At 40.7% G+C, this 25,289-nt stretch overlaps 2 protein-coding genes and 1 pseudogene across 8 annotated transcripts in view; 2 read left to right on the top strand and 1 right to left on the bottom strand.

Annotated features, from left to right (window-relative positions):
* Ube2d3 (ubiquitin conjugating enzyme E2 D3) overlaps nt 1–19,333 on the bottom strand; it is a 30,270-nt gene extending 10,937 nt beyond the window's left edge. For 2 of the 7 annotated variants that reach the window (XM_015992560.3, XM_076575030.1), the window contains exons 1-4: nt 17,493–17,633; nt 16,216–16,367; nt 317–380; nt 183–214 (exon numbers count right to left, since the gene is read on the bottom strand). In XM_015992560.3, the coding sequence (XP_015848046.1) occupies nt 183–214; nt 317–380; nt 16,216–16,239 (120 nt within the window). In that variant the 5' untranslated portion in view covers nt 16,240–16,367; nt 17,493–17,633. Of the gene's footprint in view, nt 1–182; nt 215–316; nt 381–16,215; nt 16,368–17,284; nt 17,428–17,492; nt 17,634–17,887; nt 18,126–19,182 lie in introns of those variants that run through there. The other 5 variants (XM_006970339.4, XM_076575029.1, XM_076575028.1 and 2 more) reach the window with 4 other exon arrangements.
* Nucleotides 10,180–10,255, top strand: LOC121830680 (small nucleolar RNA U3; annotated as a pseudogene).
* LOC107400796 (uncharacterized) lies at nt 16,275–20,237 on the top strand. The gene is made up of 4 exons (XM_042279970.2): nt 16,275–16,288; nt 16,364–16,528; nt 16,719–17,810; nt 19,935–20,237. Exons 1-4 carry the CDS (start codon nt 16,275–16,277, stop codon nt 20,041–20,043), a joined length of 1,380 nt encoding a protein of 459 aa, XP_042135904.2. The 3' UTR covers nt 20,044–20,237.
* The last annotated feature ends 5,052 nt before the right edge of the window (nt 20,238–25,289 follow it).

Here is a 25,289-nt window from a genome sequence, read left to right as displayed (position 1 = left end):
CAGAATATGATCACAGACATATACATTTAAGGAATGACATGTCTTATTTTTTTTGAAAGCAGTGTTAACTATGATATACCAGAAATACAGTAACGCTAATGTATTAAGGCCAAAAATCTAAAATAAAATTGTGATAAAAGTGAATACTTATTTTCAATGAAAAGCAAAATTGAAATACTTACAGGTCCCATAATTGTGGCTTGCCAATGAAACACTAGAAAGGGGAGGAAGGAAAAACAAAACAAAGACTTCATTATTCCAAAAACATACAACCCTTTCTAAAGATAGTCATTAAAAAGAAAAGCAAGTTACTTACTGTCATCTCCAACTGGACCTGCAGAACATTGTGCTGGAGGGTCACGGGCCAAATCACTAAGTTCCTAAACCAAGACAGAAGACGGTAGGTTATGTAGTCTAAATTTAAGAAAAGATATGCACTTAAATAGTAAACTTACTCCCTTAAAGGGACAAGCATTCAGTTTTTTTTAAAAAAAAATCCCATTAGCAGAGAAAGAAATCTTAAGTAATCTTAAATCCAGCTCCTAGAATGCAAAGCATCACTTGCTTAATTAGATGCATGCTAAGAGTTGTAATTAAATTTTTGTTATAGCAACAAAAGCTAACCTCTGGACAAAGTATAGTAGTAGCAAATGCCTTCAAAAGTTGAAAAACTTAGGCAAGGCCAAGGTCAACATATTTGATGAACTAACTTTCCAGACCATCTTAGATGCTCCCTGTTACCTGTCATAAATCCCTTTTCATCCCAAAATCTGACTCCATTTTCCATCTGAAACACCTCTTGTATAGGGTTACATGCCCTTTCCTGATTAATGTAACCTATTAATTCAGTGCTCATTTTTAGCTGTTCTTCAATGACCCGCATGTACATGATGGCACTTTGTATAAAAAAAAAAGTAGTTTCCTTTATTAGACTTACAAAAACCAGTGATACGGTTCTGCCTTACTAGTGTTTTATCATCAAAAAAGATCAAGTACATAAACCCAACCCAATGTTCATGTACTGCTGCCTTCAACACTTACTTACATTTATCTCTATGGCCCAAGTCAGTAAGAGCCATTTCCCTTCAATATCCAATGAATACAGGGGTAGCTTAAGTTCTTTATACCTATCACATCTACATATGGAAGTAGTCCATAAACAGATTCCCACACATCCCCCCCCCCCCAAAAAAGCACTTTTGCTTGCTCTGGGCTCAATCTTCTAACATTAGCCAGTCATCAGACCCTCTCTCTTTCCAAATAGCCCAATTAACATGTATAATATGTTTTGCTCAATTTCTGATTTTAAAAGACAAAGAATCATCTTGGCTTATAACATATCGCATCAATTCATTTAACTGAACACATTAATCTCTCCTCTCAATGAAATTTACTAAACAATTCATAAAGTACGGAATATTCTGAATAAGCACACCTCCCTCAAAAACACAGAAATTTCCAATTTAAATTCCAGAAAATCAACTGCCTTGGCTAAAGAATACAAAGAACCTTAACAGCTCTTATTAAGAGCATATAAACATGGAAAATATCACTGTCCAGTAACCAATTCAAGAAATTAGTAAAAACAATGCAGCTTTTAGTAATGTATTTTGTAGAAAGGGATGCCAGCAGAGAGGAAGGAAAAATAGCTATACTGCTGATCTGACCCAAGACAATGTTTTTTAAATCCCTGACCTCTTTTTTTCATAGGCTGGAGATTCACAATCCAGCAAATTATCCTCCCAACCTCCTACCTGCCCCCATTCTATTGGTTTAGGAGGCAAAACTATTTAATAATGAGTAAGTTTGGGCTTGAGACTACCCCCGTTTCTGACCATGGTTTAATTCACAGAACAGACTGCCTGTAGCTTTCGATCTCCCAGTTTTAAGACAAGCAGGCAGCAGCTGCCAGCAAGGGGAGGAATGGACTAAATAGACTCTTCTGCAACTGGTGAAGTATACCTCATACTGAAAATATATCCTAGTTCTTACATAAACAAGCTATATGATCACCACAGAGGAACAACACACTATCTAGAATATGTCATTCTACTCAGTGTTCTAGAAATCCAGAGACCCTTTATAGCTTATATTACTAACTTCATTTTGTTGGTTTTGGATATAAGAATGTATATGATGTATAAGAATAAAACATTCCATTGTCTCAAGTATGAATATTCTACCATGTGCTATATATATTTAAACACTTTAAGCATAAAACCATACACACTTGTTTTGTTTGAGACAGGGTTTCATCATGTAGTCCTGGCTGGCCTGAAGCTCTCTGGCCTTAAACTCAGATCTCCTTGCCTCTGTTTCCGAAGTGCTGTGATTAAAGGTTGTGTGCCATCACTCCCAGTTGCGCGCGCACGCACACACGCACACACACACACTTTTATTGAAAGTAACTACAAAACTCATTTATGTCATGTACCAGTAAAAGAAAACCTAAGCTTCAGTGATTCAAATTTCTAAAATGACTACTAGGGATTGTTTGCCTATTCAAGTCCTGTGTATCTTCCCTATTATATAAGACATGACTCCAAGTTTAGACCTTCTCCCACTTGTTAAGGTATTAATTGTATTAAATATACCACAATCAACACGCATAGTGGTACACACCTTTAATCCTAGTACTCAGGAGGCAGAAACAGGCAGATCTGAGTTTGAAGCCAGTCTGGGATACACAAAAGACTCTTACAAAACACAAGAATATCAGAATGGGTACAAAGGACCTTTACTTTGCATACTCAGCAGATGCTACCTTGGTTTCATCTATTAAAAAGCATATGAAGTGAATAGAATTCTCTCCTTAACATATGATTAACTCTAAGATTAGCAAGCCTTATTTCCTGGTCCTTTTGAAACAAATACCACCTCCTTTTAAAGGACTGCATACAAGACTCAATGACACAAGTAGATGAGCCCTTACTAACCAACTCCTCCAACCTATGTGAATCGAAATTTGTTTCTGCTGACTACATAGTATGTACCAACTAGGTATGCTATGGCAATGGCTTCTGAACTAAATTAGCAATGTGATGTGTAAACCAGGAGTGGTTATAAGGCTTGAGAGTCAAAGCTCCTCGATGACATGATGGCACAATTTCATCCCTCTTCAAAATACCAGTGGTGTTTTGATAAATAATTCTATATTTATCTTTAACTGTTAAGATTTTTTGCGATTATATATATGAAAAACTAATGGCTAATATGTCAAACATATCAGCAAAATGAGAACTTTACAAATACAAGTAGTTTAATTCTAGACTGTTAAAAGGATTGAAAACAAAGCTTTTTGTCTTTTTTCCTCTTGTAGTCCTGGAGACAGAACCTACTACTGCCTCACACACCCAAGGCAAGCTCTTTAGAACTTTACCATGGGTTATATTCCCATTCCAAACACAAAACTTTCCCCAGGACAATTCAGCAGAGTACAAAACACCTGACTACTTCTGTGCATTTATGTGTGCCTTCATGAACTTAGGTATGCTCCATTCATCTAGGTGTTCACAGAAGCCAGAGGGCATCAGATTCTCTGGAATTGCAGTTATAGGCTACCTGTAAGTGATCTTAACAGCTAAGCCATCTCTAGCTCCCAACAATGTTCTTTCAAATGAAGAAATTTCAGAAGCACGCTTTTAAACTGTTGTGGCCTATTCTAACAAAAATGTAAAAGGGCTGGAGAGAGATGGCTTAGCAGTTAAGAGCACTGGCTTCAGTTCTGACACCTGGCATCCACTTCTGGCCTCTGTGGGTACCTACATATATGGTATTCACACATGTACACATGCACAATTCTTAAAAACAAAAAATTGTCAAAAATTTACAATAAAAAATACACTGAGCAATGAAGCATGATACATGCCTTCTCCATCTTAATCCTGGGTAAAATACAAAATATCCCACCAAACTCAACTAATTTTTTTTGTTTAATGTTTCAATGTTTTAAGAACTTTTGTATAAAGTGACAAAGTTCCATTCTGACATGGACTTGAGCCCTCTAAATTTTGTTTTTGTTCAGAGTCCGTTGGAAATCTTTTAAGTCACTCAATTGTTGCAAAAAAAATTATTCAGTTTTGAATAAAATAAAATTATGTGCATGTGTGCTCATAGGCATGCACATCTGGGTTTGTAAAGCTACCATGTGGCTGCTGGGAAGCAAATAAAGTTCTACATGAACAATAAGTGCTCTTTTAACCATTGAGCATCTCATTAGCTCCCACAGTAGTAACTAACTGCTCTAATGCATTTTGGAAAAGCAACAAAAGTCTGTCTTTCCTGTATCACCCCGACTGGTCTCATCATGGGTTCAACTAATCCTTTATGTCAGCATCCTGAATAGCTACAACTATAGTTGTGAGCCCAATTAAGAACTAGGTTGCTGTGGGATGTTCTGTATGCTGTGAATCTATGTCGCTCTGTTTGGTTAACATGTGGCAACATACAGATTAACAGAAATGGACTAAGTGTAAGAGCTAGTCAGTAGTAGGCCTGAGCTAATGGCCGAGCAGTTTTAATTAATATAAGTCTCTGTGTGTTTACTTGAGTCTGAGCGGCTGCAGACCAGGTGGGACACAGAAAAAATTCAGTTACACTAAGTTTTAAATGCAGCTTTTTAATAATGCCACTAAAATGTCTCCGATTTGCTTTTTAATAAATGCTTCTTAAAAAATTATAATACTAAGCAATAGTTGGGTATGGTGGCAGACACCTGTGATCTCAGTATTAAGAAGGTTGAAGCAGGAATATCACTGGAAGTTGAAATCAAGCACGAGACTCTGTATCAAGACTTGGTTCATAAATATATAATTCAACAATCTCTGTGGACTGACTCAATGTGTGAAGTAAAGATAATACTAGCCGGGCGGTGGTGGCGTACTCCTTTAATCCCAGCACTCAGGAGACAGAGGCAGGTGGATCTCTGTGAGTTTGAGGATAGCCTAGTATACAGAGCAAGTTCTAGGACAGGCTCCAAAGTTACACAAAGAAACCCTGTCTTAAAAACAAAAAAGACAATACTAAAAAGAAATAAAGCAAGAAATCAATTAAGTAAACTGGTTAACATGTAAGTGAAGAATCATGCAGGAAAATCGATCCCACCCAGTTCATTTAATCAGGATATGAAAAATCTAAGTTGGAGAGGACAATCTAGAAACAAATTATCAAATATTTAGACATTAGGATTGGTTTCGTATACCCTGAGAAAGTTCTAAGAATGCATTCCGAAATAATTCAACATTAAGAAGGGATTGGATACCCTGAAAGTGACTAAGAACTTCAAGGAAGGAGGAAAAAAAAAAAAGGCAGTTGTGTAACAGTGAAATATCCAACTGCTCAAGAATAACCAGTCTAAGATTAACTACACTAAAAAGTCAATTTAACAGACCAAATAGTCCTGGTACACTCTTGCCCTTCTGTTTCTGAAACACAGGGCCAGCTGCTTATATAGTTACCAAAAAGCAAAAGATCCCTTAATCTACAATCTTGATCAACCCTTTATATGCTTTGCCAGGAACACATACCACCTTATTTTCAACATATTCAATAGGATAAAATTCACCTTAAACCTTTTAGTGAAACCTGTAACAGGATGCTGGGTGTACAACTTTCCACTTAAAGCTTTAAGGTATTCCTAAGAAGCTTGAATTCTTAGGTGGGCTCTTTGTTTTGTTTTTTAATCAACCAACCAATTCAGTATTAAATGACTTTTTAAAATGCAAGTTTTAAGCCGGGTGTGGTGGTGCACACCTTTGGTCCCAAGCAGAAGCAGGCAGATCTCTCAATTCCAGGCAAGCCTAGTCTATGGCTGAAGTTTTCCCCAGTCTTGCCTGGCCCACAGTCAGGACAAATCTCTCTCACCTGCCAGTCCTACAGCCACTTAGACTCAACCAAGTAAACACAAAGAGACTTATATTGCTTATAAACTATATGGCCATGGCAGGCAGGCTCCTTGTTATCTAGTTTTTATCTTAAATTAACTCATTTTTATAAATCTATTCCTTGTCACATGGCTCATGGCTTACCAGTATCTTATATGTTGGTACTCATGGCAGCAGCTGGCAGCATCTCCTCAGTCTTCCTGTTCCCAGATTTCTCCTCTCTGTTAGTCCCACCTATACTTTCTGCCTGGCTACTGGCCAATCAGTGTTTTATTTATCAATCAATCATCCACAGCACTAGTCTATATGCTGAGTCCCACGACAGTCAGGGCTACAAAGTAGAGAGACTGTGTCTCAACAACAAGTTATCAAGTCTCACAGAAATGACCTGCTAATCCCAGGAAAACCCAAACTTTCATTAGTTATAATGACAATCTTCATTACTACTACTTCATTGTATATAAGAAAACAGTAAAAACAAATTTGTGTCTCTGTGTGTATACTCATTTAACTGGACTTTTGTAGTATAAACACTTAAGGAGTGGGGAGGGGCTATTTTAAGGTAAAAAAATATTCACCCCCAAACTTTATGCTCTATCCCATAAAATAAGGATTTAAATTTTCAAATATTCATTTAAAATCCATACATCTTACCTATGCAATACAAATAGCAAAAACAACTTAAAAGATGGAATATGTGCTTTCTCTGATGTTATCAGTTTGGAATCTTTTAAACTACCCAAACCTAGTATTTCCCATCCTGTTTCAATTGTAAAATAGGAATGTCGATTTTAATGTGAATTTTAAGACAAACAAGACTTAAACAATTATGATACAGCAGGCACATAACATACTCTATTCTTAACAGACCATTTGTAGACCACCCACCTTAAAAGCCAAGCCTGGGTTAAGGCTTTTTGATTCATTTGTTCATTAAAAGCAAAACTACTTCATAAGAGGCCAAATAAAATAGCCCTATCTCCTTTAAATCTCCAGACAACATGACTAATCTTTGTTTAGCAGTCTAAAATATCCTTTAAGCATCTTAATTAAAATTTTGAATCAAGTATTAAAAAATCTTAAATTCAATGACATTTGGGACTGAGGAAATAGCTCAGTTGATCAACTGCCTGATTCAAGCATGAAGAGGACCTAATTTAACTCCCCTGGAATCAAAAGTTGGTGGTAACCCTAGCTTTATGATAGGGCAAGTATTTCCAGACCTTGCTGATCAGCCCATCTAACCAATCGATGAGACCCAAGTTCCACTGAAGACCTGTCTCAAAATATAAGATGGAGAGAGAAGACCTGATGTTGGCCTCTGGTCTCTAACAATTAGAGGAACACCTCTAATGCAATGATGGTTGGCCTAAACAAAAAAATCTACCAAATAGTTTTAAAATTATTTCACTTATTATAAATAAAGATGATCAGAAAACAGGAAGGTTGAACTATAATATATAATACATCAAGGTACTACTACCTGAATGAATACAAGAAAACTAGTTTTCTACATGCTGCTATTTATGAATCAGTAAGTCTTTAAAAGCTAACATTACCAGCCAGGCAGTGGTGGCACATGCTTTTAATCCCAGCACTTGGAAGGCAGGCAAATCTGAGTTTGAGGCCACCCTGATCTACAGAGTGAATTCCAAGACAGCCAGGGCTACAAAGAGAAACTCTTGAAAAGCAAAAAAAAAAAAAAAAAAAAGCTAGCATTACCAAAATTTCTTTAGAACAAATTTCAGAAAGTTTCAGCTTTTTTATTTCTTTCTTACTACTCAAATAATTTACTTCTTTCCCCTTCAAATAATTTCTAAGTGTCTATTTGCCAAATTCCCATGTCCAAGACACCTCTGCAACAATAATCAAAGATAAAAGTAAAATCTTACTCTACAGTCAGCACAAATTTAGGTCGAGGGTTTTAATAATAACAGAAAAGCAGCAGCATGTCTCTAGTTCTAGCATTTGGGAGGCAGAGATTGGAGGAATACATTCATTCTGGGTTATGTGCCTCAATAATCTTGCCACTCGAGTTTTATGTAGTGCCCACCAATGATAATCAAATAATGCTTTTAAGTTAACAAACTGTGTTCATGACAGGCACAAAGAATGAACAGATCAGAAGAAACATGCAGCAACAAAACCAGAGCAGACTTTGCAAGGTACCAAATACGCTAGACCTCAAAATACTAAGAAAAATAAAACTAAGCACAAGTAGGCACAAGACAAAAACAAACAAAAAACATTTAATCTTAAACTGAAAGGTGTCCAAATGTCCTATACATCTTGAAAAGGCAATCATTATGTTTGCCAGGTAGTTATTAAACAGAAAAACCCAGGTAATGGTAGGGATTGTCAAAGTACACAGCTCGAAAGTTTCCTAGAAAAGCAAGTACTAAAATACAGTTTGATTTAACAGATGATCAGGTTAAAAAAAAAGTTGATTATGCTTTATCTTTAAGAAGCATATCCCAAAAGTAATAAGATACTGGAGTTTTTAAGCATAATGAACTAAATCTGGATTTGTTGAAATACACTGTAAGTACAGTATTATAAGTGATACTCTTAATCACGTGCATTAGTTTGATCTACAAACTGATACTTTTTTAAAAAATAGATCAACAAAATGCAGATAATGTTCACAAGATCAGTTCCCTGAAGCTATTCACTGTTAAGTCTGCATCACACCAGACTTTGATTTTATTGAGTGCAGTGATCAATCTTTTTGAAGTTATATGGTCTTCTTAAAAAAAGATTTGTATGTTTTTGCCTCCATGTATGTCTACGTATCACATGTGTGCCTGGTATCTGTAGAGGTCAGAAGAGGGCTTTGAATCCCCTGGAACTGGAATTACACAGGTTGTTGAGCCACTATATGGATACTGGGAGCACAAACAAAGTCCTCTCCAAGAACAGACATGCCATCTCTCTGATCCTAACCTACATGGCCTTAAATTGAGACAATGACTTGTTTTATGCCAAGGGGAACATTCAGGTGTGTTTTTGGCCAATTATTATGTAGACTAATGAAATCAGAAGGCAGCTGTTGGAGTTGGAGAGACTGGCAGATATTAGGAGTTGCTAAATAGAAGCTCCATGTTCCTTGAGGGGATAAAAAGAACAAATAATATAAAATAACTTAGGAAGAATTATCTTCCCCTGAACTGCTTCTCTTGAAACCTGGCATACACATGGGTTAGCAGGGAGAGCGACACCCATTTCCTACTGACAAGCTATTTATTTTTCTTTAAAAACCTGAAAGACCGCCGGGCGGTGGTGGCGGACACCTTTAATCCCAGCACTCGGGAGGCAGAGGCAGGCGGATCTCTGTGAGTTCGAGGCCAGCCTGGGCTACCAAGTGAGTTCCAGGAAAGGCGCAAAGCTACACAAGAGAAACCCTGTCTTGGGGGGGGGGGACCTGAAAGATCTAAGAAGCCGAGGAGGCCACTGTACCTTTTTCCAATCCAGAAAAGATCCTCAAAGCTCTCACAAGGTCTAATTCACTTCATTAGGTTAAAATCTCACAAAAGGACAATAAACACCACATACCCCACCTACCTCCTAAAGTCTTTTTAGGCAGCATGGCAAAAATTATTTGTATACTAAGCAAAACCCTAGCAACCAGTGGCTAGTTACTGGAAAGGGCAACAGGCATGACCATTACATTTTTTAAAAAATTATTTTTATTTTTTGTGTATGAGTGTTTGCCTGAATACACATGCATGTGTTTGTCCAAGGGGGACAGAAGAAGAGATCTGATGCCCTGGAACTGGTGCTACAGACAGTTAGGAGCTGCCATGTGGGTGCCAGGAACCGAACCCTCATCTTCTAAAGAGCAGCCAGTGCTCTTAACTGCTAATCCATCTCTCCAGTCCCCAAGTTTTTATTCTGGTTAAATTTCTGAGATATTGCTAAGAGAAAGCCCATAGAGTTTAAGAGGATCCTTACTCAATTATGTGATAGAGGATCTCTTTGACAGTTCACTACCGAAAACTTGAAATGGCTGACAGCAAGACCTACAACTAAACAATATTGTGGGTTTTTTTTTTTTGTTTTTTTTTACATTTTTGTGCCTCTACTGTCTTATTTTGGCTGGTAATGGGCTGTACCAGCAGTAAAGTAACAAGACTACAGTAACAGCTGGCCAATGTACTAAAAACACTCAAAGACCTAAAGAAATAATACTGGGAAAAAATGATCTGTGCACTCAGAGAGCTAAGTGGAAATGTAAGATTGTGAATAATGAAGCTATACAACTACATCAGATGAGCCTCTAGTTAAGATTCTATGCCTCAAGACTATACTTTCAGGGATCATTTCTATAGTTCGTTATTAGAGAAGTTTCTCTGACTGTGTAGAGCACCCGAGGGGGGGGGGGAGAGATTCCATGCCTCTATCATAGTTTACCTCAGACCTATGAACTTATTTTTCATGATAAATATTACATGTCACATCAACACAGTACTATCAAAGTGAAGTTTCTACTAGTAACTCTAATACTAAGGCCTAACTCCATAAACCTATTCAACTTTGCAGAGTTGTTATAATCTGAAATACAGAAATACAGAGGCAAGGCCAAGTTCATGAATTACATCCCTAAATACAGTACATTACTACTACACCACCATGTTATAGTATCAGTTGTCCCAATCTGACTCTATCCTGTATTTCAGTACATAACAAAAGGTAGTTATTTCCTATCAGAATCTTTACTATTTTTCAAACTTAATTTCCTATATTTTACTTGGGAGCCCATTTTCCCGAAATTCAATCTGACTTGAATTACAGTGGAATCAAAATAGCCCTTGCTGCACATCTATTCTGAATAACATTACTTCTGAGAGGATACAAAGCAGGAAGCAGGAATAGAAAAACCTCCTAAGTGTTGAGATTAAAAATCTTACCCCAACTGCCCATTACAACAACTGCTGCAACCTGAATTTCTTATTTAACTAAAATGTCAAAGAAACAAGGTTCTCAGAAATTTATGATTACTAGAATTATTTCCAGAAGATACTTGGCAAAAGATTATGATCTGAACAAACTTTACAGAACCGTAGACATAAAGAATCAAAAGGAATCATCAATTTAGCTGCCATAGTCCAGGTAGGAGGATGAAGTTTGAGAAAGGCCAGAACAGACTATTTCAAAAAGCCCAAACCTAAAGCACCACAACAAAACCCACCCCTTTTAAATTCGGTTTGTAACCTTTCCTGAGGAAACCTAGTTTCCTTTATCCTAAGGATTACAAGGTGGGTTCTGTACATTATGCTGCCTTACATCACTGACAAGGCATTAGCTTCCTGTTTAGTTCTAATTATAGGTGACACAAGCATGCTTGTTTATTAGACAAGGTGCTAAGAATGGCTTGAGTGAATAATACTACAATTTTCCTTCCTTAGATCACCCTTGAAGGTAAGTCACTTAAGATTATTCAAAGCTAGGCCCAGTGACAGGCAAATGTAGCCCTAATAAGGCTCTATCTCAGAGAAAAATCTTTTTGTAAGAAGCATTGGAATAGACCAAAAGAAAGCTTTAATCCATGAAAGCAAATCAGGCATTTCACAGATATGAAAAATAAAGTTAGCAGCAACCCAGTGGTAGTAAATTACTCAGTCGTTAGGATTAAAGTTAATGTGAATAAGCATTTCCATCCTGAAACATCTAATCAAAAACACTAAATTACAACTGAGAACTTAAATAGGACAAAATCAGCCACAAAGTTACCCAAAAGTTCCCAAAGCCACCTCCAATTTGTATTGCCATACCTTAGTCCCCAGAATGTAGACTACAGGCATATACTACCCTAGCTGCCTGAGGAATTTTAAAAATACATATTACAAGACAAATGGGCTATAAACCAAGATATTAAATGTACTCAACATTACTGAAGTTTGAATTAAGATCACTCTCATAGCAGCAAGCTCCTAAAACCCCCATTATGATACAGAATAGCAAAGAATTTTGATAAGCCTTGGAAAATAAGTTATACAAAGCGATAAACACATGAATGTGTTTAATGCTTACTATTTTTCCAACCAAGGCAGATTCTCATGAATGATGATGGCCTTCCTGAGTTTTTATCCTCTGGTAACACATTACACAATTACAACCCCAGTGAAGCACTGATGAAATTAACCCCCAGAGGTTTCTAACTAAGAGCAAGTTTAGAATCCCTTAATGAATGCTTTCAAAATTATGTCTTTCTAAAGTTGATTTAGTAAGATCTCACACTGGTATATATATAAAAATATATTTTTAAGAATATATTTTAAGAATATATTCTTAAAAAAGCCAGAATTTTCTGAAATAAAAATGTCCTGTCAAACTTACCTACACAACAGCTCTTGTATACAATACAGCAATAGAAATTTCTATTAAGAACTACAATGCAGCTGGGTTTGGTGGCACGGATCTGTAATCCCAGCAGGGAGGCAGAGGCAGGATTGTTCTAAGTTTGAGGCCAATGCTATAAGTTAAACCAAACTTCAAAAAGTAAAATGCAAAAATAAAAACATTAATAAAATTTGCACAATCAAGAAGCTGGGCATACTGGCCCAGTCCTTTAATCATCATAATCTAGCATTCAGGAGGCTGAGACGGAAGTGCCTTATTCCAGATCAACCTTTTTGTTGACACCCTGCCTCAAAATTTAAGCTGGTTAAGATGGCTCATAGTGCATAAAGGCGCTTTCTGAGCTCAATCTTCAGAACCTATGGTAAAGGTAGGAGACAAACCTGATCCCAGAGGTGCTTGTGACTTCCACACCATACAAAGTGCTCCCTCTCACCAATAGCATCCCAAGAACTCAAAAACCAAACAAACAAAAAACCAAAAAAAAAAAAAAAAAAAAAAAAAAAAAAAAAAAAAAACCCTGAGAATTGATTTGAATGTTAACAGGCACTTGAACCCAGGAAGCAACAAACATGTAAAGCTTGACAATGTAGTTACAGATAGCTTTCTCCAGTGCTGTGAAGAATAACTCAACTTAACCTTTATGAGAATAACAAAGATGGAATTTAAGACAGCAGATAAGCATGAGAAAAGATAAGCCTCAAAGATTCAAGAAAAAAACAAAAGGAACCCAAAACAAATCAAAAACACCACCCTACAGGACAAACCTATCGTCCTGTGAAGCTTGAACTTTGTACTTTAAGACAATCCCAGCACTTAACCAACACATAGCAGTTTCTAGCCCATAATGAAAACTACCTAAGAATTAAATACATTCCAGTCTTAATTTACAAATTAGCTTTAACATTAAAATCAGACTAAATCCTCATTATTTCTATGAGGTAGAAATCAGCATATCTCAGAAAAAAACATTCATTTAGTATGAATTGAAATGGTCCAAAAGACATTTTTTAGTGTTTTTGGAGATGAACTACCTTATTAGAAACCCATTACTCACTAGTTGTGTGACTGAACAAGTCAACTCAACTTCTGTGTCTGTTACCTCATCCATAAAATGGGAGTATCTCACATGGCTGTTTTGAGGCCTACTACAGAAGAGACCCTATGTTAGGTCTTAGCTACCACAGAAACCTGAATGGTATAAAAATGCAGTGGTTACCAGAGGAATCGAGAACTAGAAGGCCTGGGTTCTAGTCTCAACTCTGCTACATTAACAGCTGGATGAGGTTTTTGTTTCTTTTTTAAATTTAACAGTGACTTAATTCTTACTTCATAGTGAAGATATCAACTGCACCTAATTTTCCACATTTGTTGTAAAAAAAAAATTACAAATTATTGTTTAAAAGTTATGAAACATTGCAAATACTTCAAAATAAAATTTTTGGCTTAGCTCTTTAATGTAAGTTCTCAAAGTTCCCCAAATATCTAACGTTCATTTTTGCTGTACAGCAGCAAAATTTCTTAAAGCTCCCAAAACAGATTTGGAATTCAGATTTTCAAATGCCTGTTTAATAACAGGACCACACTAGAATTTGGTCCAAATAACAAATACAACAAGAGAATAAATGTAAGGTTATCTGGTCTAAAAAACAGTCAAACAAAAACATTAAGAATAATTATCTATGGAAAATTAAAAAAAAAAAAAAACTTGCTCCAATTGATCACTAAAGCTTACAGTGGTATAATACAAATTTTAATATAATACAGAGAACTACAGGCATGTTAACACTTGTTGGGGGAAATCACAAGAATTCAAAACAGGGAGCAATAAAAACAACTCAAGACAATGGCTAACTGGCTCCTTAATTTTAGAGAAATGATGCCTTAAGGAAAAAAAAAAGCATCCTCTTTCTGAACTTTCAAAAACTATGCCTGCATCTGGGTGCCATTTTAGAAAAAGTCTCATGATTCTGACAATATATTGGGGTGGAAGGATCAAACAGGTAAGTTGGAAATATTCTACAGGTTGAATCAGTGATGTGGCATATAGTTCTCTAATGTAGAAAGTTTACATACCAAGTATCAACACATAATTCTTCAAACTTAAAAGATTTGCTTTCTTTTGTTATTCCAGCATCTAGAAAAATTCCTGGTGTCAATTAGGCACATGGATAAACTTGCTTGATTCTAACTCAAGTGTTTTCACTACAAATGTTCCCAACTTAACCTACTGCCTCTAGAGCTTTTAAGTCATTAAAATGGTGCCAGAGCAGCTGGGCATCACCTATAAAACAAAAAAAAACCTGTAAGGCCTTCCGTTAAAGTGTTTTACATTTATAAAAATGTATGGATCTGAATTATTTTCATTAGTACTGAATACTATGGTCTCTGTATCAAGCATGCTGCAAAGCACAATAATCCATCTTTAATGTGAGATTCACCCTCAAATTGTCAGTTAAGTGATTATTCTAAAGTTATCTATTCAAAGTCTTGATGTCCTAAGGTTTTCTCTCCTTTGCATTATCATCAAGACTACAAACAGTTCAGTTAGTGTTTTGCATAAAACTACAGTGATTACACGGTGATGTCCTAAAAATCCCAAGATTCAGCATCTGTATATTCAGGTAAGAATTTAACTTTCATGAAACTCTAGCCTTGCCAATTAAACCTAGCAAGTTATACATATTAAGTAACTAGAAATAAAGTAGCACCAGACAGATCTACTGGTAGTCGATCCAGATCCGGGCCGTTCTTTCCAGAGTCTAAAAACTACAAGAGCCTAAGTTTCTAACACCAAACCTTCCCATTTTGTCTTCTATTAAGACAAGTTTATTCCACGACATTTTTTTCAAGTTAGCTGTAAATACTCCACCCTCTCGATTGTGCAAGAACCAAATACACCACACACGCACAAATTAAGAGGAGAAATTCAGTCTGAGAGTTTAATTTAGGTTAACTCTTGGAAGCAAAGGATCTTAGAACTCCCTACAACCAGATAAACGGTTAACGCTTAACAGAGAACATTTTTCGTATTAGTAGAAAAGGAGATGCCAGAAAGAACCCGAACCAGTTAAAGCAGCCGCCATCTTAAAATGCGGGGTAGAAGTTAGAGTAAGAAAATGAGACTAAACCACCCGAGGTGGTGGTTCTGCTCACACTATACCTCTGAAAAACCCTAGCTTTTTTCCAACTTAAACCGACAACTTAACAAATCATACTGACCTGCTGAAACAAGCCCCCGTAAGGGTTCTAAGCAAAACAGTCGGTCCATCCAGTCTTCCTGCACTGTCAAACACCCCCACCCCCACCCCGCAGGGATCTCTCTGAAGGCATTTACATCAGTTCCCGGTGCCTCAGATAAATAGCTTCGGGTGAAAGCTGCGACCACACAACACAGGAAGTGGCAACAGTGCCACCTCCTCCCAACCCCACTTAGTCTTGTGTAACTGCCCAGATTGGGTTAGGCTTCTGGGCAGACTTCGTCACTACCTTTTAGCAAACCGAGGTATGTTTATAATACCCTGATCCTCAGTAAAGAAAGTTCGGAACAAAACGTTTTCTTTCTCATCTGTTTCGTTCCTTTCTTCCTAGAAGGCCTATAGCCACAATACAGCTAAATAAGTTTTGAAGAACCAAGAATAGGAAGCAGTACTATGACATCTGCCCGAGGGCCTCTACACAATTCCACTTCCCAAACCGGACTAACTCTTCTTCGTGAGGCCGAAAACCGAGGGGCCTAGAAGCCACGCTCCCTCGCCCATAACCTGCAGATTCTAGTAAAATTCAGCCTAACATTTCGCTTGCCAAAAGCACTCAGTTCCCCCCAACTTAAAGCTTATTTCATAAAGAACGCACGTTCGAGGCAGCCCGAGAAGAGGTATCTTCAGAATTGTGTCCCATTCCCACACTTTTCCTGGGGCCCAGCCTTCCTTTCTTCCCATGACCCCGTCCATATCATTTAGCCCCAACAATTTACCTTATTAATCCGTTTCAGCGCCATAGTCTGTGCTTTTCGCCGGGCTCCTCACTATCCCGATGTGTCCTCAAAGGTCCGGCCAAAAGTCTTGATCAGCCCGGCGGCGAGGAAGGATTGTCTCTTCTCACACCGGCTCTGCCAGACACAGGCGCCTTTTGCAAAAACGGAGCAGATCAGCCACTCGCCCAGGCCTCGGAGAGAAAAAAACCCTGCCGATTCCAGCGCCCGGAGAACCGTCGCGATCCGGGCAGGGCGGGGTAGGTAGCAAGGCCACCAACTACTTCTCTCCGCGGTTCGCCCCGAGAGGGCGAGGGTGACGGGAAGAGCGAGAAGAGGAGGAGGAGGAGGTTACAAGTTTAACTTCCCGGCCTCTTGAAAAGGAAGAGAGAGAGCCCCGGGTGGGAGAGGAAGAGGCGGAGGAGAAAGGGGTGGGTGCGGGGCAGGGTCCAGAGCCGGGCAGAGGAGGAGCCGGGGCCTAGTCGGCGCTAGGCCGGCGTCACTAGGGCAAAGAAAGGCGGAGGGGGAGGGGGAGCGGGCGGCTCCGGACCGGCGCCGGGCGCCTTTCGGTTTCTGCCCCGAAGGTCGGCGGCGGCGGGCGAGCAGAAGGCAAGGGGGCCCGTGGGCGCCGCCGTCCCCCCGCGGCTGGGGCTGGGTTCTGGGTCGCCCCTGACACCACCACCACCACCTTACTCCCCGCCTCACGGCGCGCTGCTACGTGCGCGCGCCCAGCCTCCTCCTCCTCCACCTCCACCACCACCACGCGCCCGGCGGCCGCGGAGCTCCGGCTCCGGCGCGAGGACGCGCCCATGTCCCCCCCCACCCCACCCCACCTCCCCCAGCCTCCAGCCGGGCCCCGGCCTCCCCGGCCTCGCCGGCCTCTCCACCCCACCCCACCCAGCCCAGCCCGGCCCGGCCCGGCCCCGAAGGCTGCCCCCCCTCGGGCCGTCTTCCCCCCCCCCCATCCCTGCCCTCCCCCCCGAGCCCCCGGGGCGCCGCGCTGGGCTCCCCCCCCCGCCCGGGGCCGGTCGCCCTTCCCCTTTTTCCCGCGGCCGTCCACACCCACGCGTACACCACAAGAGGGGCCGGGGCCTCCCTCGAGCTGCGGCCTCTCGGCCTCCTCCTCCCCGCGCGGCAGCTGGTGCCTCCCCGGCCCTACGGGGCTCACGCGCACGGCACAGCCACAAGATGTCCGCTCTGACGGAACGACTGCCAGCTGCCACGCTCCGCCCCTCCCCCCCGCCCCTCTCCTCTCCTCTCCCCCCCCACCGCCTATTCACCGCCGCGTATCCGTCCGCCAACGCCGCCGTCGCGAGCGCGGGGCGAGCCCGGGGGGTGGTTGGGAGGGAGCGGTTTGCTGCCCTGGTCCAGGCCGAGCGGACGCGCCACCCTCTCTCTCCGCCGTCCTCCGGTCGGAACGGCACCGCCTCGACTACACCGAGCGGAGGTCGGACCCGGAGGGCGGGGGACGGAGGCGGGTCATGGGCTGAAAGGGTGCGGGCGGGGGGGGGGGGGCGGGGAGGAGGAGGGCAGACGAGCGGCGGAAACGCTGAGACTCAGAGAAGCATCGAGAACCGGAAGGAGACCTTAGGAGGAAGGTAATGGCAGCGGCAGCTGCGCGGTGCAGGGCCCCCTCGCCCCTCCCTACAGTGGGGGGCCCCCCTGGCTTCCTCACTTGGGATGGCGGCGGCGGCGGCGGCGGCGGGTCTCGCGAGAACCTCGTGGCAGGCGGACCGGAGCTCCGGGGCTGCAATGACTTAAGGGCAGTTTTGTGCTCTCTTCCTGGCCGGGGCCCGCCCCCTTCACCCAGCAAGGTATCGCGAGACGCGGCGGGAACCTCCTCCCCCCCCCCCCCCCCGGTCTCGCTGGGCGGGACTTGGGCGGAAGGCACCGCCCCTGCGTGCTTATGCTGGTGGGCGGGAGAGGAAGTGGAATTCCCCAGGCTGGCCGGTGCGCGCGCCGACGCGGCCCTCCTCCCTCGGGCGGGCGTCCAATCGGGAAGGCGCTGTGGGAGGGGCCGCCGGCCGGAGCGGGTTCCTGGCTTCCGGTGGCCCAGGTGATGGGGATCTCGTCTCCCGTGCTCCACCGGGCGGGTTAAGCGGCGGGAGGAGGCTCCCCTCAAATTAGGAACGGTAATTTAAAACAGACCCAGGCCGAGTGCCGACAGCACCGCCACGTGCGGGGCGCCGGGCCTTGCAAACCCTCGCCGGGCCGCGGCCTGCGGGGCCCGGCGTTGGCGGAGCCTTAACAATGCAGCTTAATTGTGATCGGATTGCGTAGGGCCTTGCCCCCCACCCCCCACCCCCCACCCCCCACCCCGACGTCAGGCACGGTTAGGTGTGGAGCGGCAAGAGGAATTCACCTTAGAATCTTCTTTCTCCCGTTGCTGGCTCAGTTTTGAACCCCAAAGTGGCAAAACGTTAGGGAATCAGTCTGGATTAAATTCGGTGGGTGAGAGCTCTAAAGTGTTTTTAATCTGTCGTGCTTAAGGTGAAGAGGGCCGTTTGTCATCTACTGTATCCTTTGGTTAAAAACTAAGACGTTAATTTTTTGAAAGGCATTTAAAGGCAGAACGGATCAACCTGCTTTAGGGTTTTCTAACACCCATGAATAACCCCACTTAAAGTGGAAATCCTTAAGGACTACATGGAAAAAAGTTGAATTTTGAAAAACCTGTTGCAGACAGTCGTCCCTAATTAAAATGATAAAAAGTGATGAAGGATCTAAGAATGAGGGTATATATCGTGTGTATATATACACATACATAGCTGCATATTATACACACACACAAAATGTCACTAGAGCAATTAGTGGGATACAGCTGCTTCAACTAGTGCCCACAGGAATCACCTGTAGTTTAGTTTAAAATGCTGATTTTGATTTAGTAAGCCTGAGTAGGAGCCCGAGATGATACATTTACTGCAAGCTCCCAAGTGATAGAGATTATTTGAACCATTTCTGAGTACTTACTTCATGCTCTCCTGGCCACTGACACTTCCTCCTCCCTGAAAACAACCCATTGTTCTCTCTTCAGGCTAACCAGTTAAATAAAGTAGAAGCAAAGCATTAGGCGTGGGGGTGGAGGGAGAAACCCAGATGGGAGTTCTCCTGACTGCTTTTTTCTGTTTAGGATACTGGTCTGGTTCCACATCTTACAGCTTTGTTTCTTCACCACCAAGCTAGATGAGTAATGCCTGCCCTCTCTCAGAGTTGCTGTGGTCCAAATGTCATAATGTGAAAGGATACTGTACAGGTTATATCAGTGTTTACTCTTTTATGGTAGCATACAAATAATGGGTCTCCCTGTGACAGTGTCACATACATACCTGCCAGACTTTGTTCTTGTTACCTCTACACACACTGGTACTCCTCCTTGCTATCAGCCACAGCTCAGACATTTAACTGATCTAATACGTGACTGTGAATATGAGTTATATTGAAGTAATAATATACATTTCTAGAGAGATTATACTTACGAAAAGTATGTACCAGGCACTGTTATTTTTACAAATAAGCACTTTCTTACAAATGAAGAAACTAGGACCCGGATTGTTGCTAAACCAATGGGACAGACCGATTGAGTGGCAGAAGTGGAATTTGAGTGCAGCTGTTTAACTGCAGTGTATTTACTGAATGCAGTTTTATAGAACAAGATGTTTTATATTTGTGTTTTTAATTGACATCTGAATCTGACTTTTTTTCCATTTGTTTTGTACTTTCAGAAGCCGGGGTGCAATGATTGGTGGGAAACACTGGAGCCTACCACTCAGGAACTCTCAACATATAGGGAGGAGAATGAAGAAGTTTAAGAAACCAATTCCTGTGCCCTAATCTAACAAGTTTCAACATAAAAGTGCACTGAAACTTCACTGCTGTGCAACAGAGCACAGCATACTGGAACAAATGTGAGGTCAGAGTTCTTGTGACTAAAAATATGTGAGCAGTTCAGTAACGCTGTTGACCCTTCTCAAAATAATGTTTCATATGTAAGTACACATGTTTAAATACACACATATTGGAATTCATACTCTAAAGACATTTGAAGTGCGGTTCACAGTTTTAAAGAGAAAGCAAACATGGTATGAGTAAGTTCTGTAGACACAGTGAGTAAGATCAGGACTGGGGATACAGCTCAGTTGGTACAGTGTGTGTCTAGCACTCAAGCTCTAGGTTCAATTCCCTAGCACCTATAAACTGGATGGTAGCAGCATTCCTGTAACCCAGCACTTGGGGTTGGAGCAGGAGTGGACGTGGTGGAGTTTATCCTTGTATCAAGCTCAAGGTCTGCTTGGGAAATGTAAGATTCTTAACCCAAAAGAAATAAATATAAATACAGTAGGATCCAATAGGTTAATAAAGACCCAAATTTTGAAAATCATAAAAGAGAATGATACTGCCCGTATTTATTAGAATTGTAATGTGGTGATACAAAGTTACACACATTGAAAAGTAGGTTTGGCAAACACTGGTGTTTATCTCCTACATCATTAGTTGAAGAAATGTGAAGTTTTTCTTCACTGATTAGTCAAAAAAAAAAAAAAAAGATATAGTGTTTTAGCTGGACATGGTATTGAAGGCCTATAATCCCAGCCTTGGGAGGTAGAGGCAGAAGGATCAGGAATTCATGGTCATCCTTAGTTACATGAAGAATTTGATGCCAGAGGCTGGAGAGATGGTTCAGAAGTTAAGAGCTCTTGTTGCTCTTCCAGAGGACCAGATTCAATACAAAGATCTTCATGGTGGCTCACAACCATCCGTAACTCCAGTTCCAGTGGATTTGATGCCTTCTGGCCTCCATGGATACCAGGAATGCAAATAATATATAAATACATGGAGGCAAAACACTCATACATGCTTTGTTTTGTTTTGTTGTTTTTTCGAGACAGGGTTTCTCTGTGTAGCTTTGCACCTTTCCTGGAACTCAGTCTGTAGTCCAGGCTGGCCTCGAACTCAAAGAAATCTGCCTGCCTCTGCCTCCCGAGTGCTGGGATTAAAAGGCGTGCACGGGCTGGAGGGATAGCTCAGCTGTTAAAGGCTAGGCCCACAACCAAAAATATAAGAGTTCGGTTCCCAACACCCACGTCTATCCCTCCGGCTACCTTTTTCGGCTTACTCGGCACACAAAATTAAAAAGTAATACTGAAAAAAGAAACGAAAACTAAGTTAAAAAAAAAAGTTTCATCTCTTAGCCAGGCGGTGGTGGCGCATGCCTTTAATCCCAGCACTCGGGAGGTAGAGCCAGGCGGATCTCTGTGAGTTCAAGGCCAGCCTGGACTACCAAGTGAGTCCCAGGAGAGGCGCAAAGCTACACAGAGAAACCCTGTCTCGAAAAAAAACCAAAAAAAAAAAAAAAAAGGCATGCACCACCACCACCCCCCAACCCCACCACCACACCACCCCACATCACACCCCACCCCCCCCTGCACATCTTTTTAAAGTTTGGGGCAAGAATGAGTTAAAACATGAGACCCTGTCTTAAAAGTGCCCTCAGGCAATACATATCATATACACAATAAAGTATAAGATTTTATATTCAAAGCTCATTTGCATATTCTGCAAATACATGCTTTGGAGCCCAAGTGAAACAAATATATTGCTTGCATAAAAATCCAATTAATTTTATGCTCTCTGGTTTACAATATCATTACAGGAATTAATACTATTTGAGAAAATTGTATTTTGGCTGTGCATGGTATCACATTCCTGTAATCCCAGCACCGAGGAGCTAGGGGAAGGAGAGCTCCAGTTGGAGGCCAACCTGGGTTACATAATGACACTGTTTTGAAATAAAAGCTCTGTTTTCATGTTGAAAACGTCATTTTGACCTTAAATTGGTAGGGTTTGGGCTATAATGAGCCATACACAAATCTTTGAGATAAAAAAAGAATTAGTGTGTTGTTTTTTTTTTTTCCTACAGAAAACATACACACAAATGTTCATAGTAACTGTTAAGATACTCAAAAACAAATAACCCAGATACTTAGTGGTTGATTTGGGTGATGTGTCTGTGGATCAAAATTGCACTAAACAGAGCAGAATGCTGGCATCTGGTGGCACACACCTGTAATCCCAGCACCTAGGAAGCAAAGCAGGAGGATCATGAGTTAAGGTCAACCTGGGCTGCTACTGAGTTCTAGGCCAGGCTAAATGAGGTATGGCAGAAATAAGTGGGAAGGAAAATGTTATAAGCCAATAAACTAAAAGTAAGCAGGAAAGCTTTTTTCTTTGCTTGGCATGAATTATTTTTTATTTATGTGTGTGTGCTTATATACTTTTTTATATGTAAACACAAATACTAAGCAATTACCTTTCTTACTCGATCAGATTGTACAGTATGTATTAACACTTTATCAGTACTTTAAATACTATTTTATATCATGGTATTTAAGTTAGAAGAAAAGTAAACACTATTCAGAAACCTCTTCTGGGAAAGAGACAGTGTTCCAACTATATGAAAATACTTGTGATGGCTAACTTTGACATGTTATGTGTCAGCTTGCCTGGGTAGAGGGATTCCCAGATGGTTGGTAAAACATTTTTTCTGGTGTATCTATGGGATGTTATTGGAAGAGATTACCCTTTGAATCAGTGGACTGAGACCAAAGAAGATTGCCCTCAAGGCAAACAAGAGTTTTTTAATCCATTGAGATTTTGAATAAAATTAAATGTGCTTCTTGCTTATATCCATCTTCTCTGGCCCCAGATGGACATCAATACTACTGGTTTTCTGACCTTTGGATTCACAATGAAGCTTTTATAGCATTCTCCTCTCTCGCCTCCAGGTCTTCAGACTTGGACTGAACTAGATCACTAGCTTTACTTGTTCATCATTATATAAAAATAGCATATTTTGGAACTTTGTGGCCTTCATGATAGTGTCAGAGCCAATTCCAGTGTTTGTTTGGAAAACCCTAATTAATGCATTCCGCTTTGCACATGACAGGGCTTTTGCCTTAGAACACAGAAATTTGGTTTAATACTACAATAGTCACTTAGTTTCACAAAATTTAGTTAGCTTTTTTGTGTTTGTTAGTTTGAAATAAAGTCACTGTAACACTTCTATGTTTCAAAGGCATTCTGCCTTTCAATAAACATTTACTTACAAGTACAGTTTTTAAAAACAAGCTCAGGGGCTTGAGATATGGTTCAGCAGTTAAGAGCACTGGCCTCTCTTCCAGAGATCTGGGTTCTCTTTGCAGCACCTACATTGTGGCTCAAAACCATCTGTAACTCCAGATATAACCCAGGAGATCAAATGTCCTCTTCTGATCACCACAAGCACCAGAATGCATGTAGTACCTAGATATACATGTAGGGAAAATACCCATACACATTAAAAACCAAAAACAACAAAACACCACCACGAATCCACTTATAATTTGAGACTGACCTCAAACTAAACTCATGTAATCAGGCTGGCCTAAAAGTTGTGATTCTTCTACCTCAGCTTCTGGAGTGCTGAGATTACAGGGGTGCATCACCATGCCTAGCTTAGACCAAATGTTAACATAGTACAGATCTGTTGATAGAATAATTTGTCTTCTAACCAGAGCAGTGTAAATGAAAAAGTGAAGCAGATCTGGGAAAAGGAAACTTCATAGGCAATAGAAAAAAAACATTGAAAGTCTCAATATGACCTAGTAACTTTGGGAAGCAACAAGTACTTTGGCACTGTGTGTGCCCTTATATGCATGCATGTACATGCACCACTGAAATAAGATTGAAATAGATGACTAAATCTTGAGATCCTTTTATTCTGAAGTAGATGGGATAGAATAATTTTGTTTACATAAAAAGGCTTGATTGGATTTCATTCTCAAAAAAATAACTATGATAGCCATAAAGTGTGATGGAAGAGTCTTTGAAAAGCCCACACCCATGCTTTCAGGTGTGTCTTTCTCAGGAATACTTGGTTTTGTTTTGTTATGTTTTTGGAGACAAGGTTTCTCTGTGTAACAGGCCCAGCTGTCCCAGAACTCAGTTTGTAGATCAGGCTGGCCTTGAACTCAGATCCACCTGCCTCTGCCTCCCGAGTGCTGGGATTAAAGGTGTGCGCCACCACTGCCCAGCAGGAGTACTTTCTTTTAACCCTTATGTTTATAATGTTAAATATAACCTGGGTTTGTAAGCTAAAGGAACACTTTCTTCAAGTTGTTTTTTTGTCAAGGTCTTTATTAAAGCAACAGAAAAGAAACTTTGATAGGTTCTAGTAAGGGGAAACATTTTTAACAAGTACTTAGTTCAGAATAAAGGAATTGCCTTTCCCTTGTCTCCCCAAATATGCCACAGCTGGAGTATTGAATTTTTAATAGCTTTAAAGAAACATAACTGACATGTACAAATCATTATGTTTAAAGCATAGAACTTAGTAACTTAATTTTTATATACCAGTGAAAGTACCACCAAATAAAGTGAGCATTGACACGTTACTTTGTGCTTGTGTGTGTGTGTGTGTGTGTGTGTGTGTGTGTGTAAATTATTTCTCATTTCCCTTTTCAAAGGAAGCCACTGACCTGTTTTCTTTTTTTGTAGATTAGTTTGCATTTTCTTCTTTAATATTTCTTTCATGTTTTAAAATATTTATTTCGTGTCTGTGTGAGCATGTGTGCCACGGTCAGAGGAGAATTTTTGGGAGTCAGTTCTCTTTACCACGGTAGGCTCTGGAGATTGAGTTTAGGTTGTCAGACTTGGTGGCATCACTTTTACTTGCTGAGTCATCTTGTTATCCCTACTTCGCATTTTCTAGAATTTTACTTGAGGTCCACAGTATATCCTCTTTTCTGGCTCTTTTCACATAGTATAGCTTTGAGCTTTACATGACAACATAGCCCTCCAAACTTCACTGACTTAGTGTCTATTAGAACAACTAAAGCTGCAATTACTGCAGATTCAACTTCATAAAACTTTCTGCTACAGAATAAAGTTTCCAGTATCGACTTTTACTTCTCATCTCAAGGTTCCCTAAGGTTGAGAAACTCATGTCTTACTACTAGATAAGAGGAAATGTTAACTCATTTCTAGGAACTCAAGTAAAAGCGTCAGACTTTTATTTAAGGTAAAACTAGAAAGGTTGTTAT

Source organism: Peromyscus maniculatus, chromosome 6 (assembly GCF_049852395.1).
Source record: "Peromyscus maniculatus bairdii isolate BWxNUB_F1_BW_parent chromosome 6, HU_Pman_BW_mat_3.1, whole genome shotgun sequence".
NCBI classification, from domain to species: Eukaryota; Metazoa; Chordata; class Mammalia; order Rodentia; family Cricetidae; genus Peromyscus; species Peromyscus maniculatus.
This window is presented reverse-complemented; position numbering and strand designations above follow the sequence as displayed.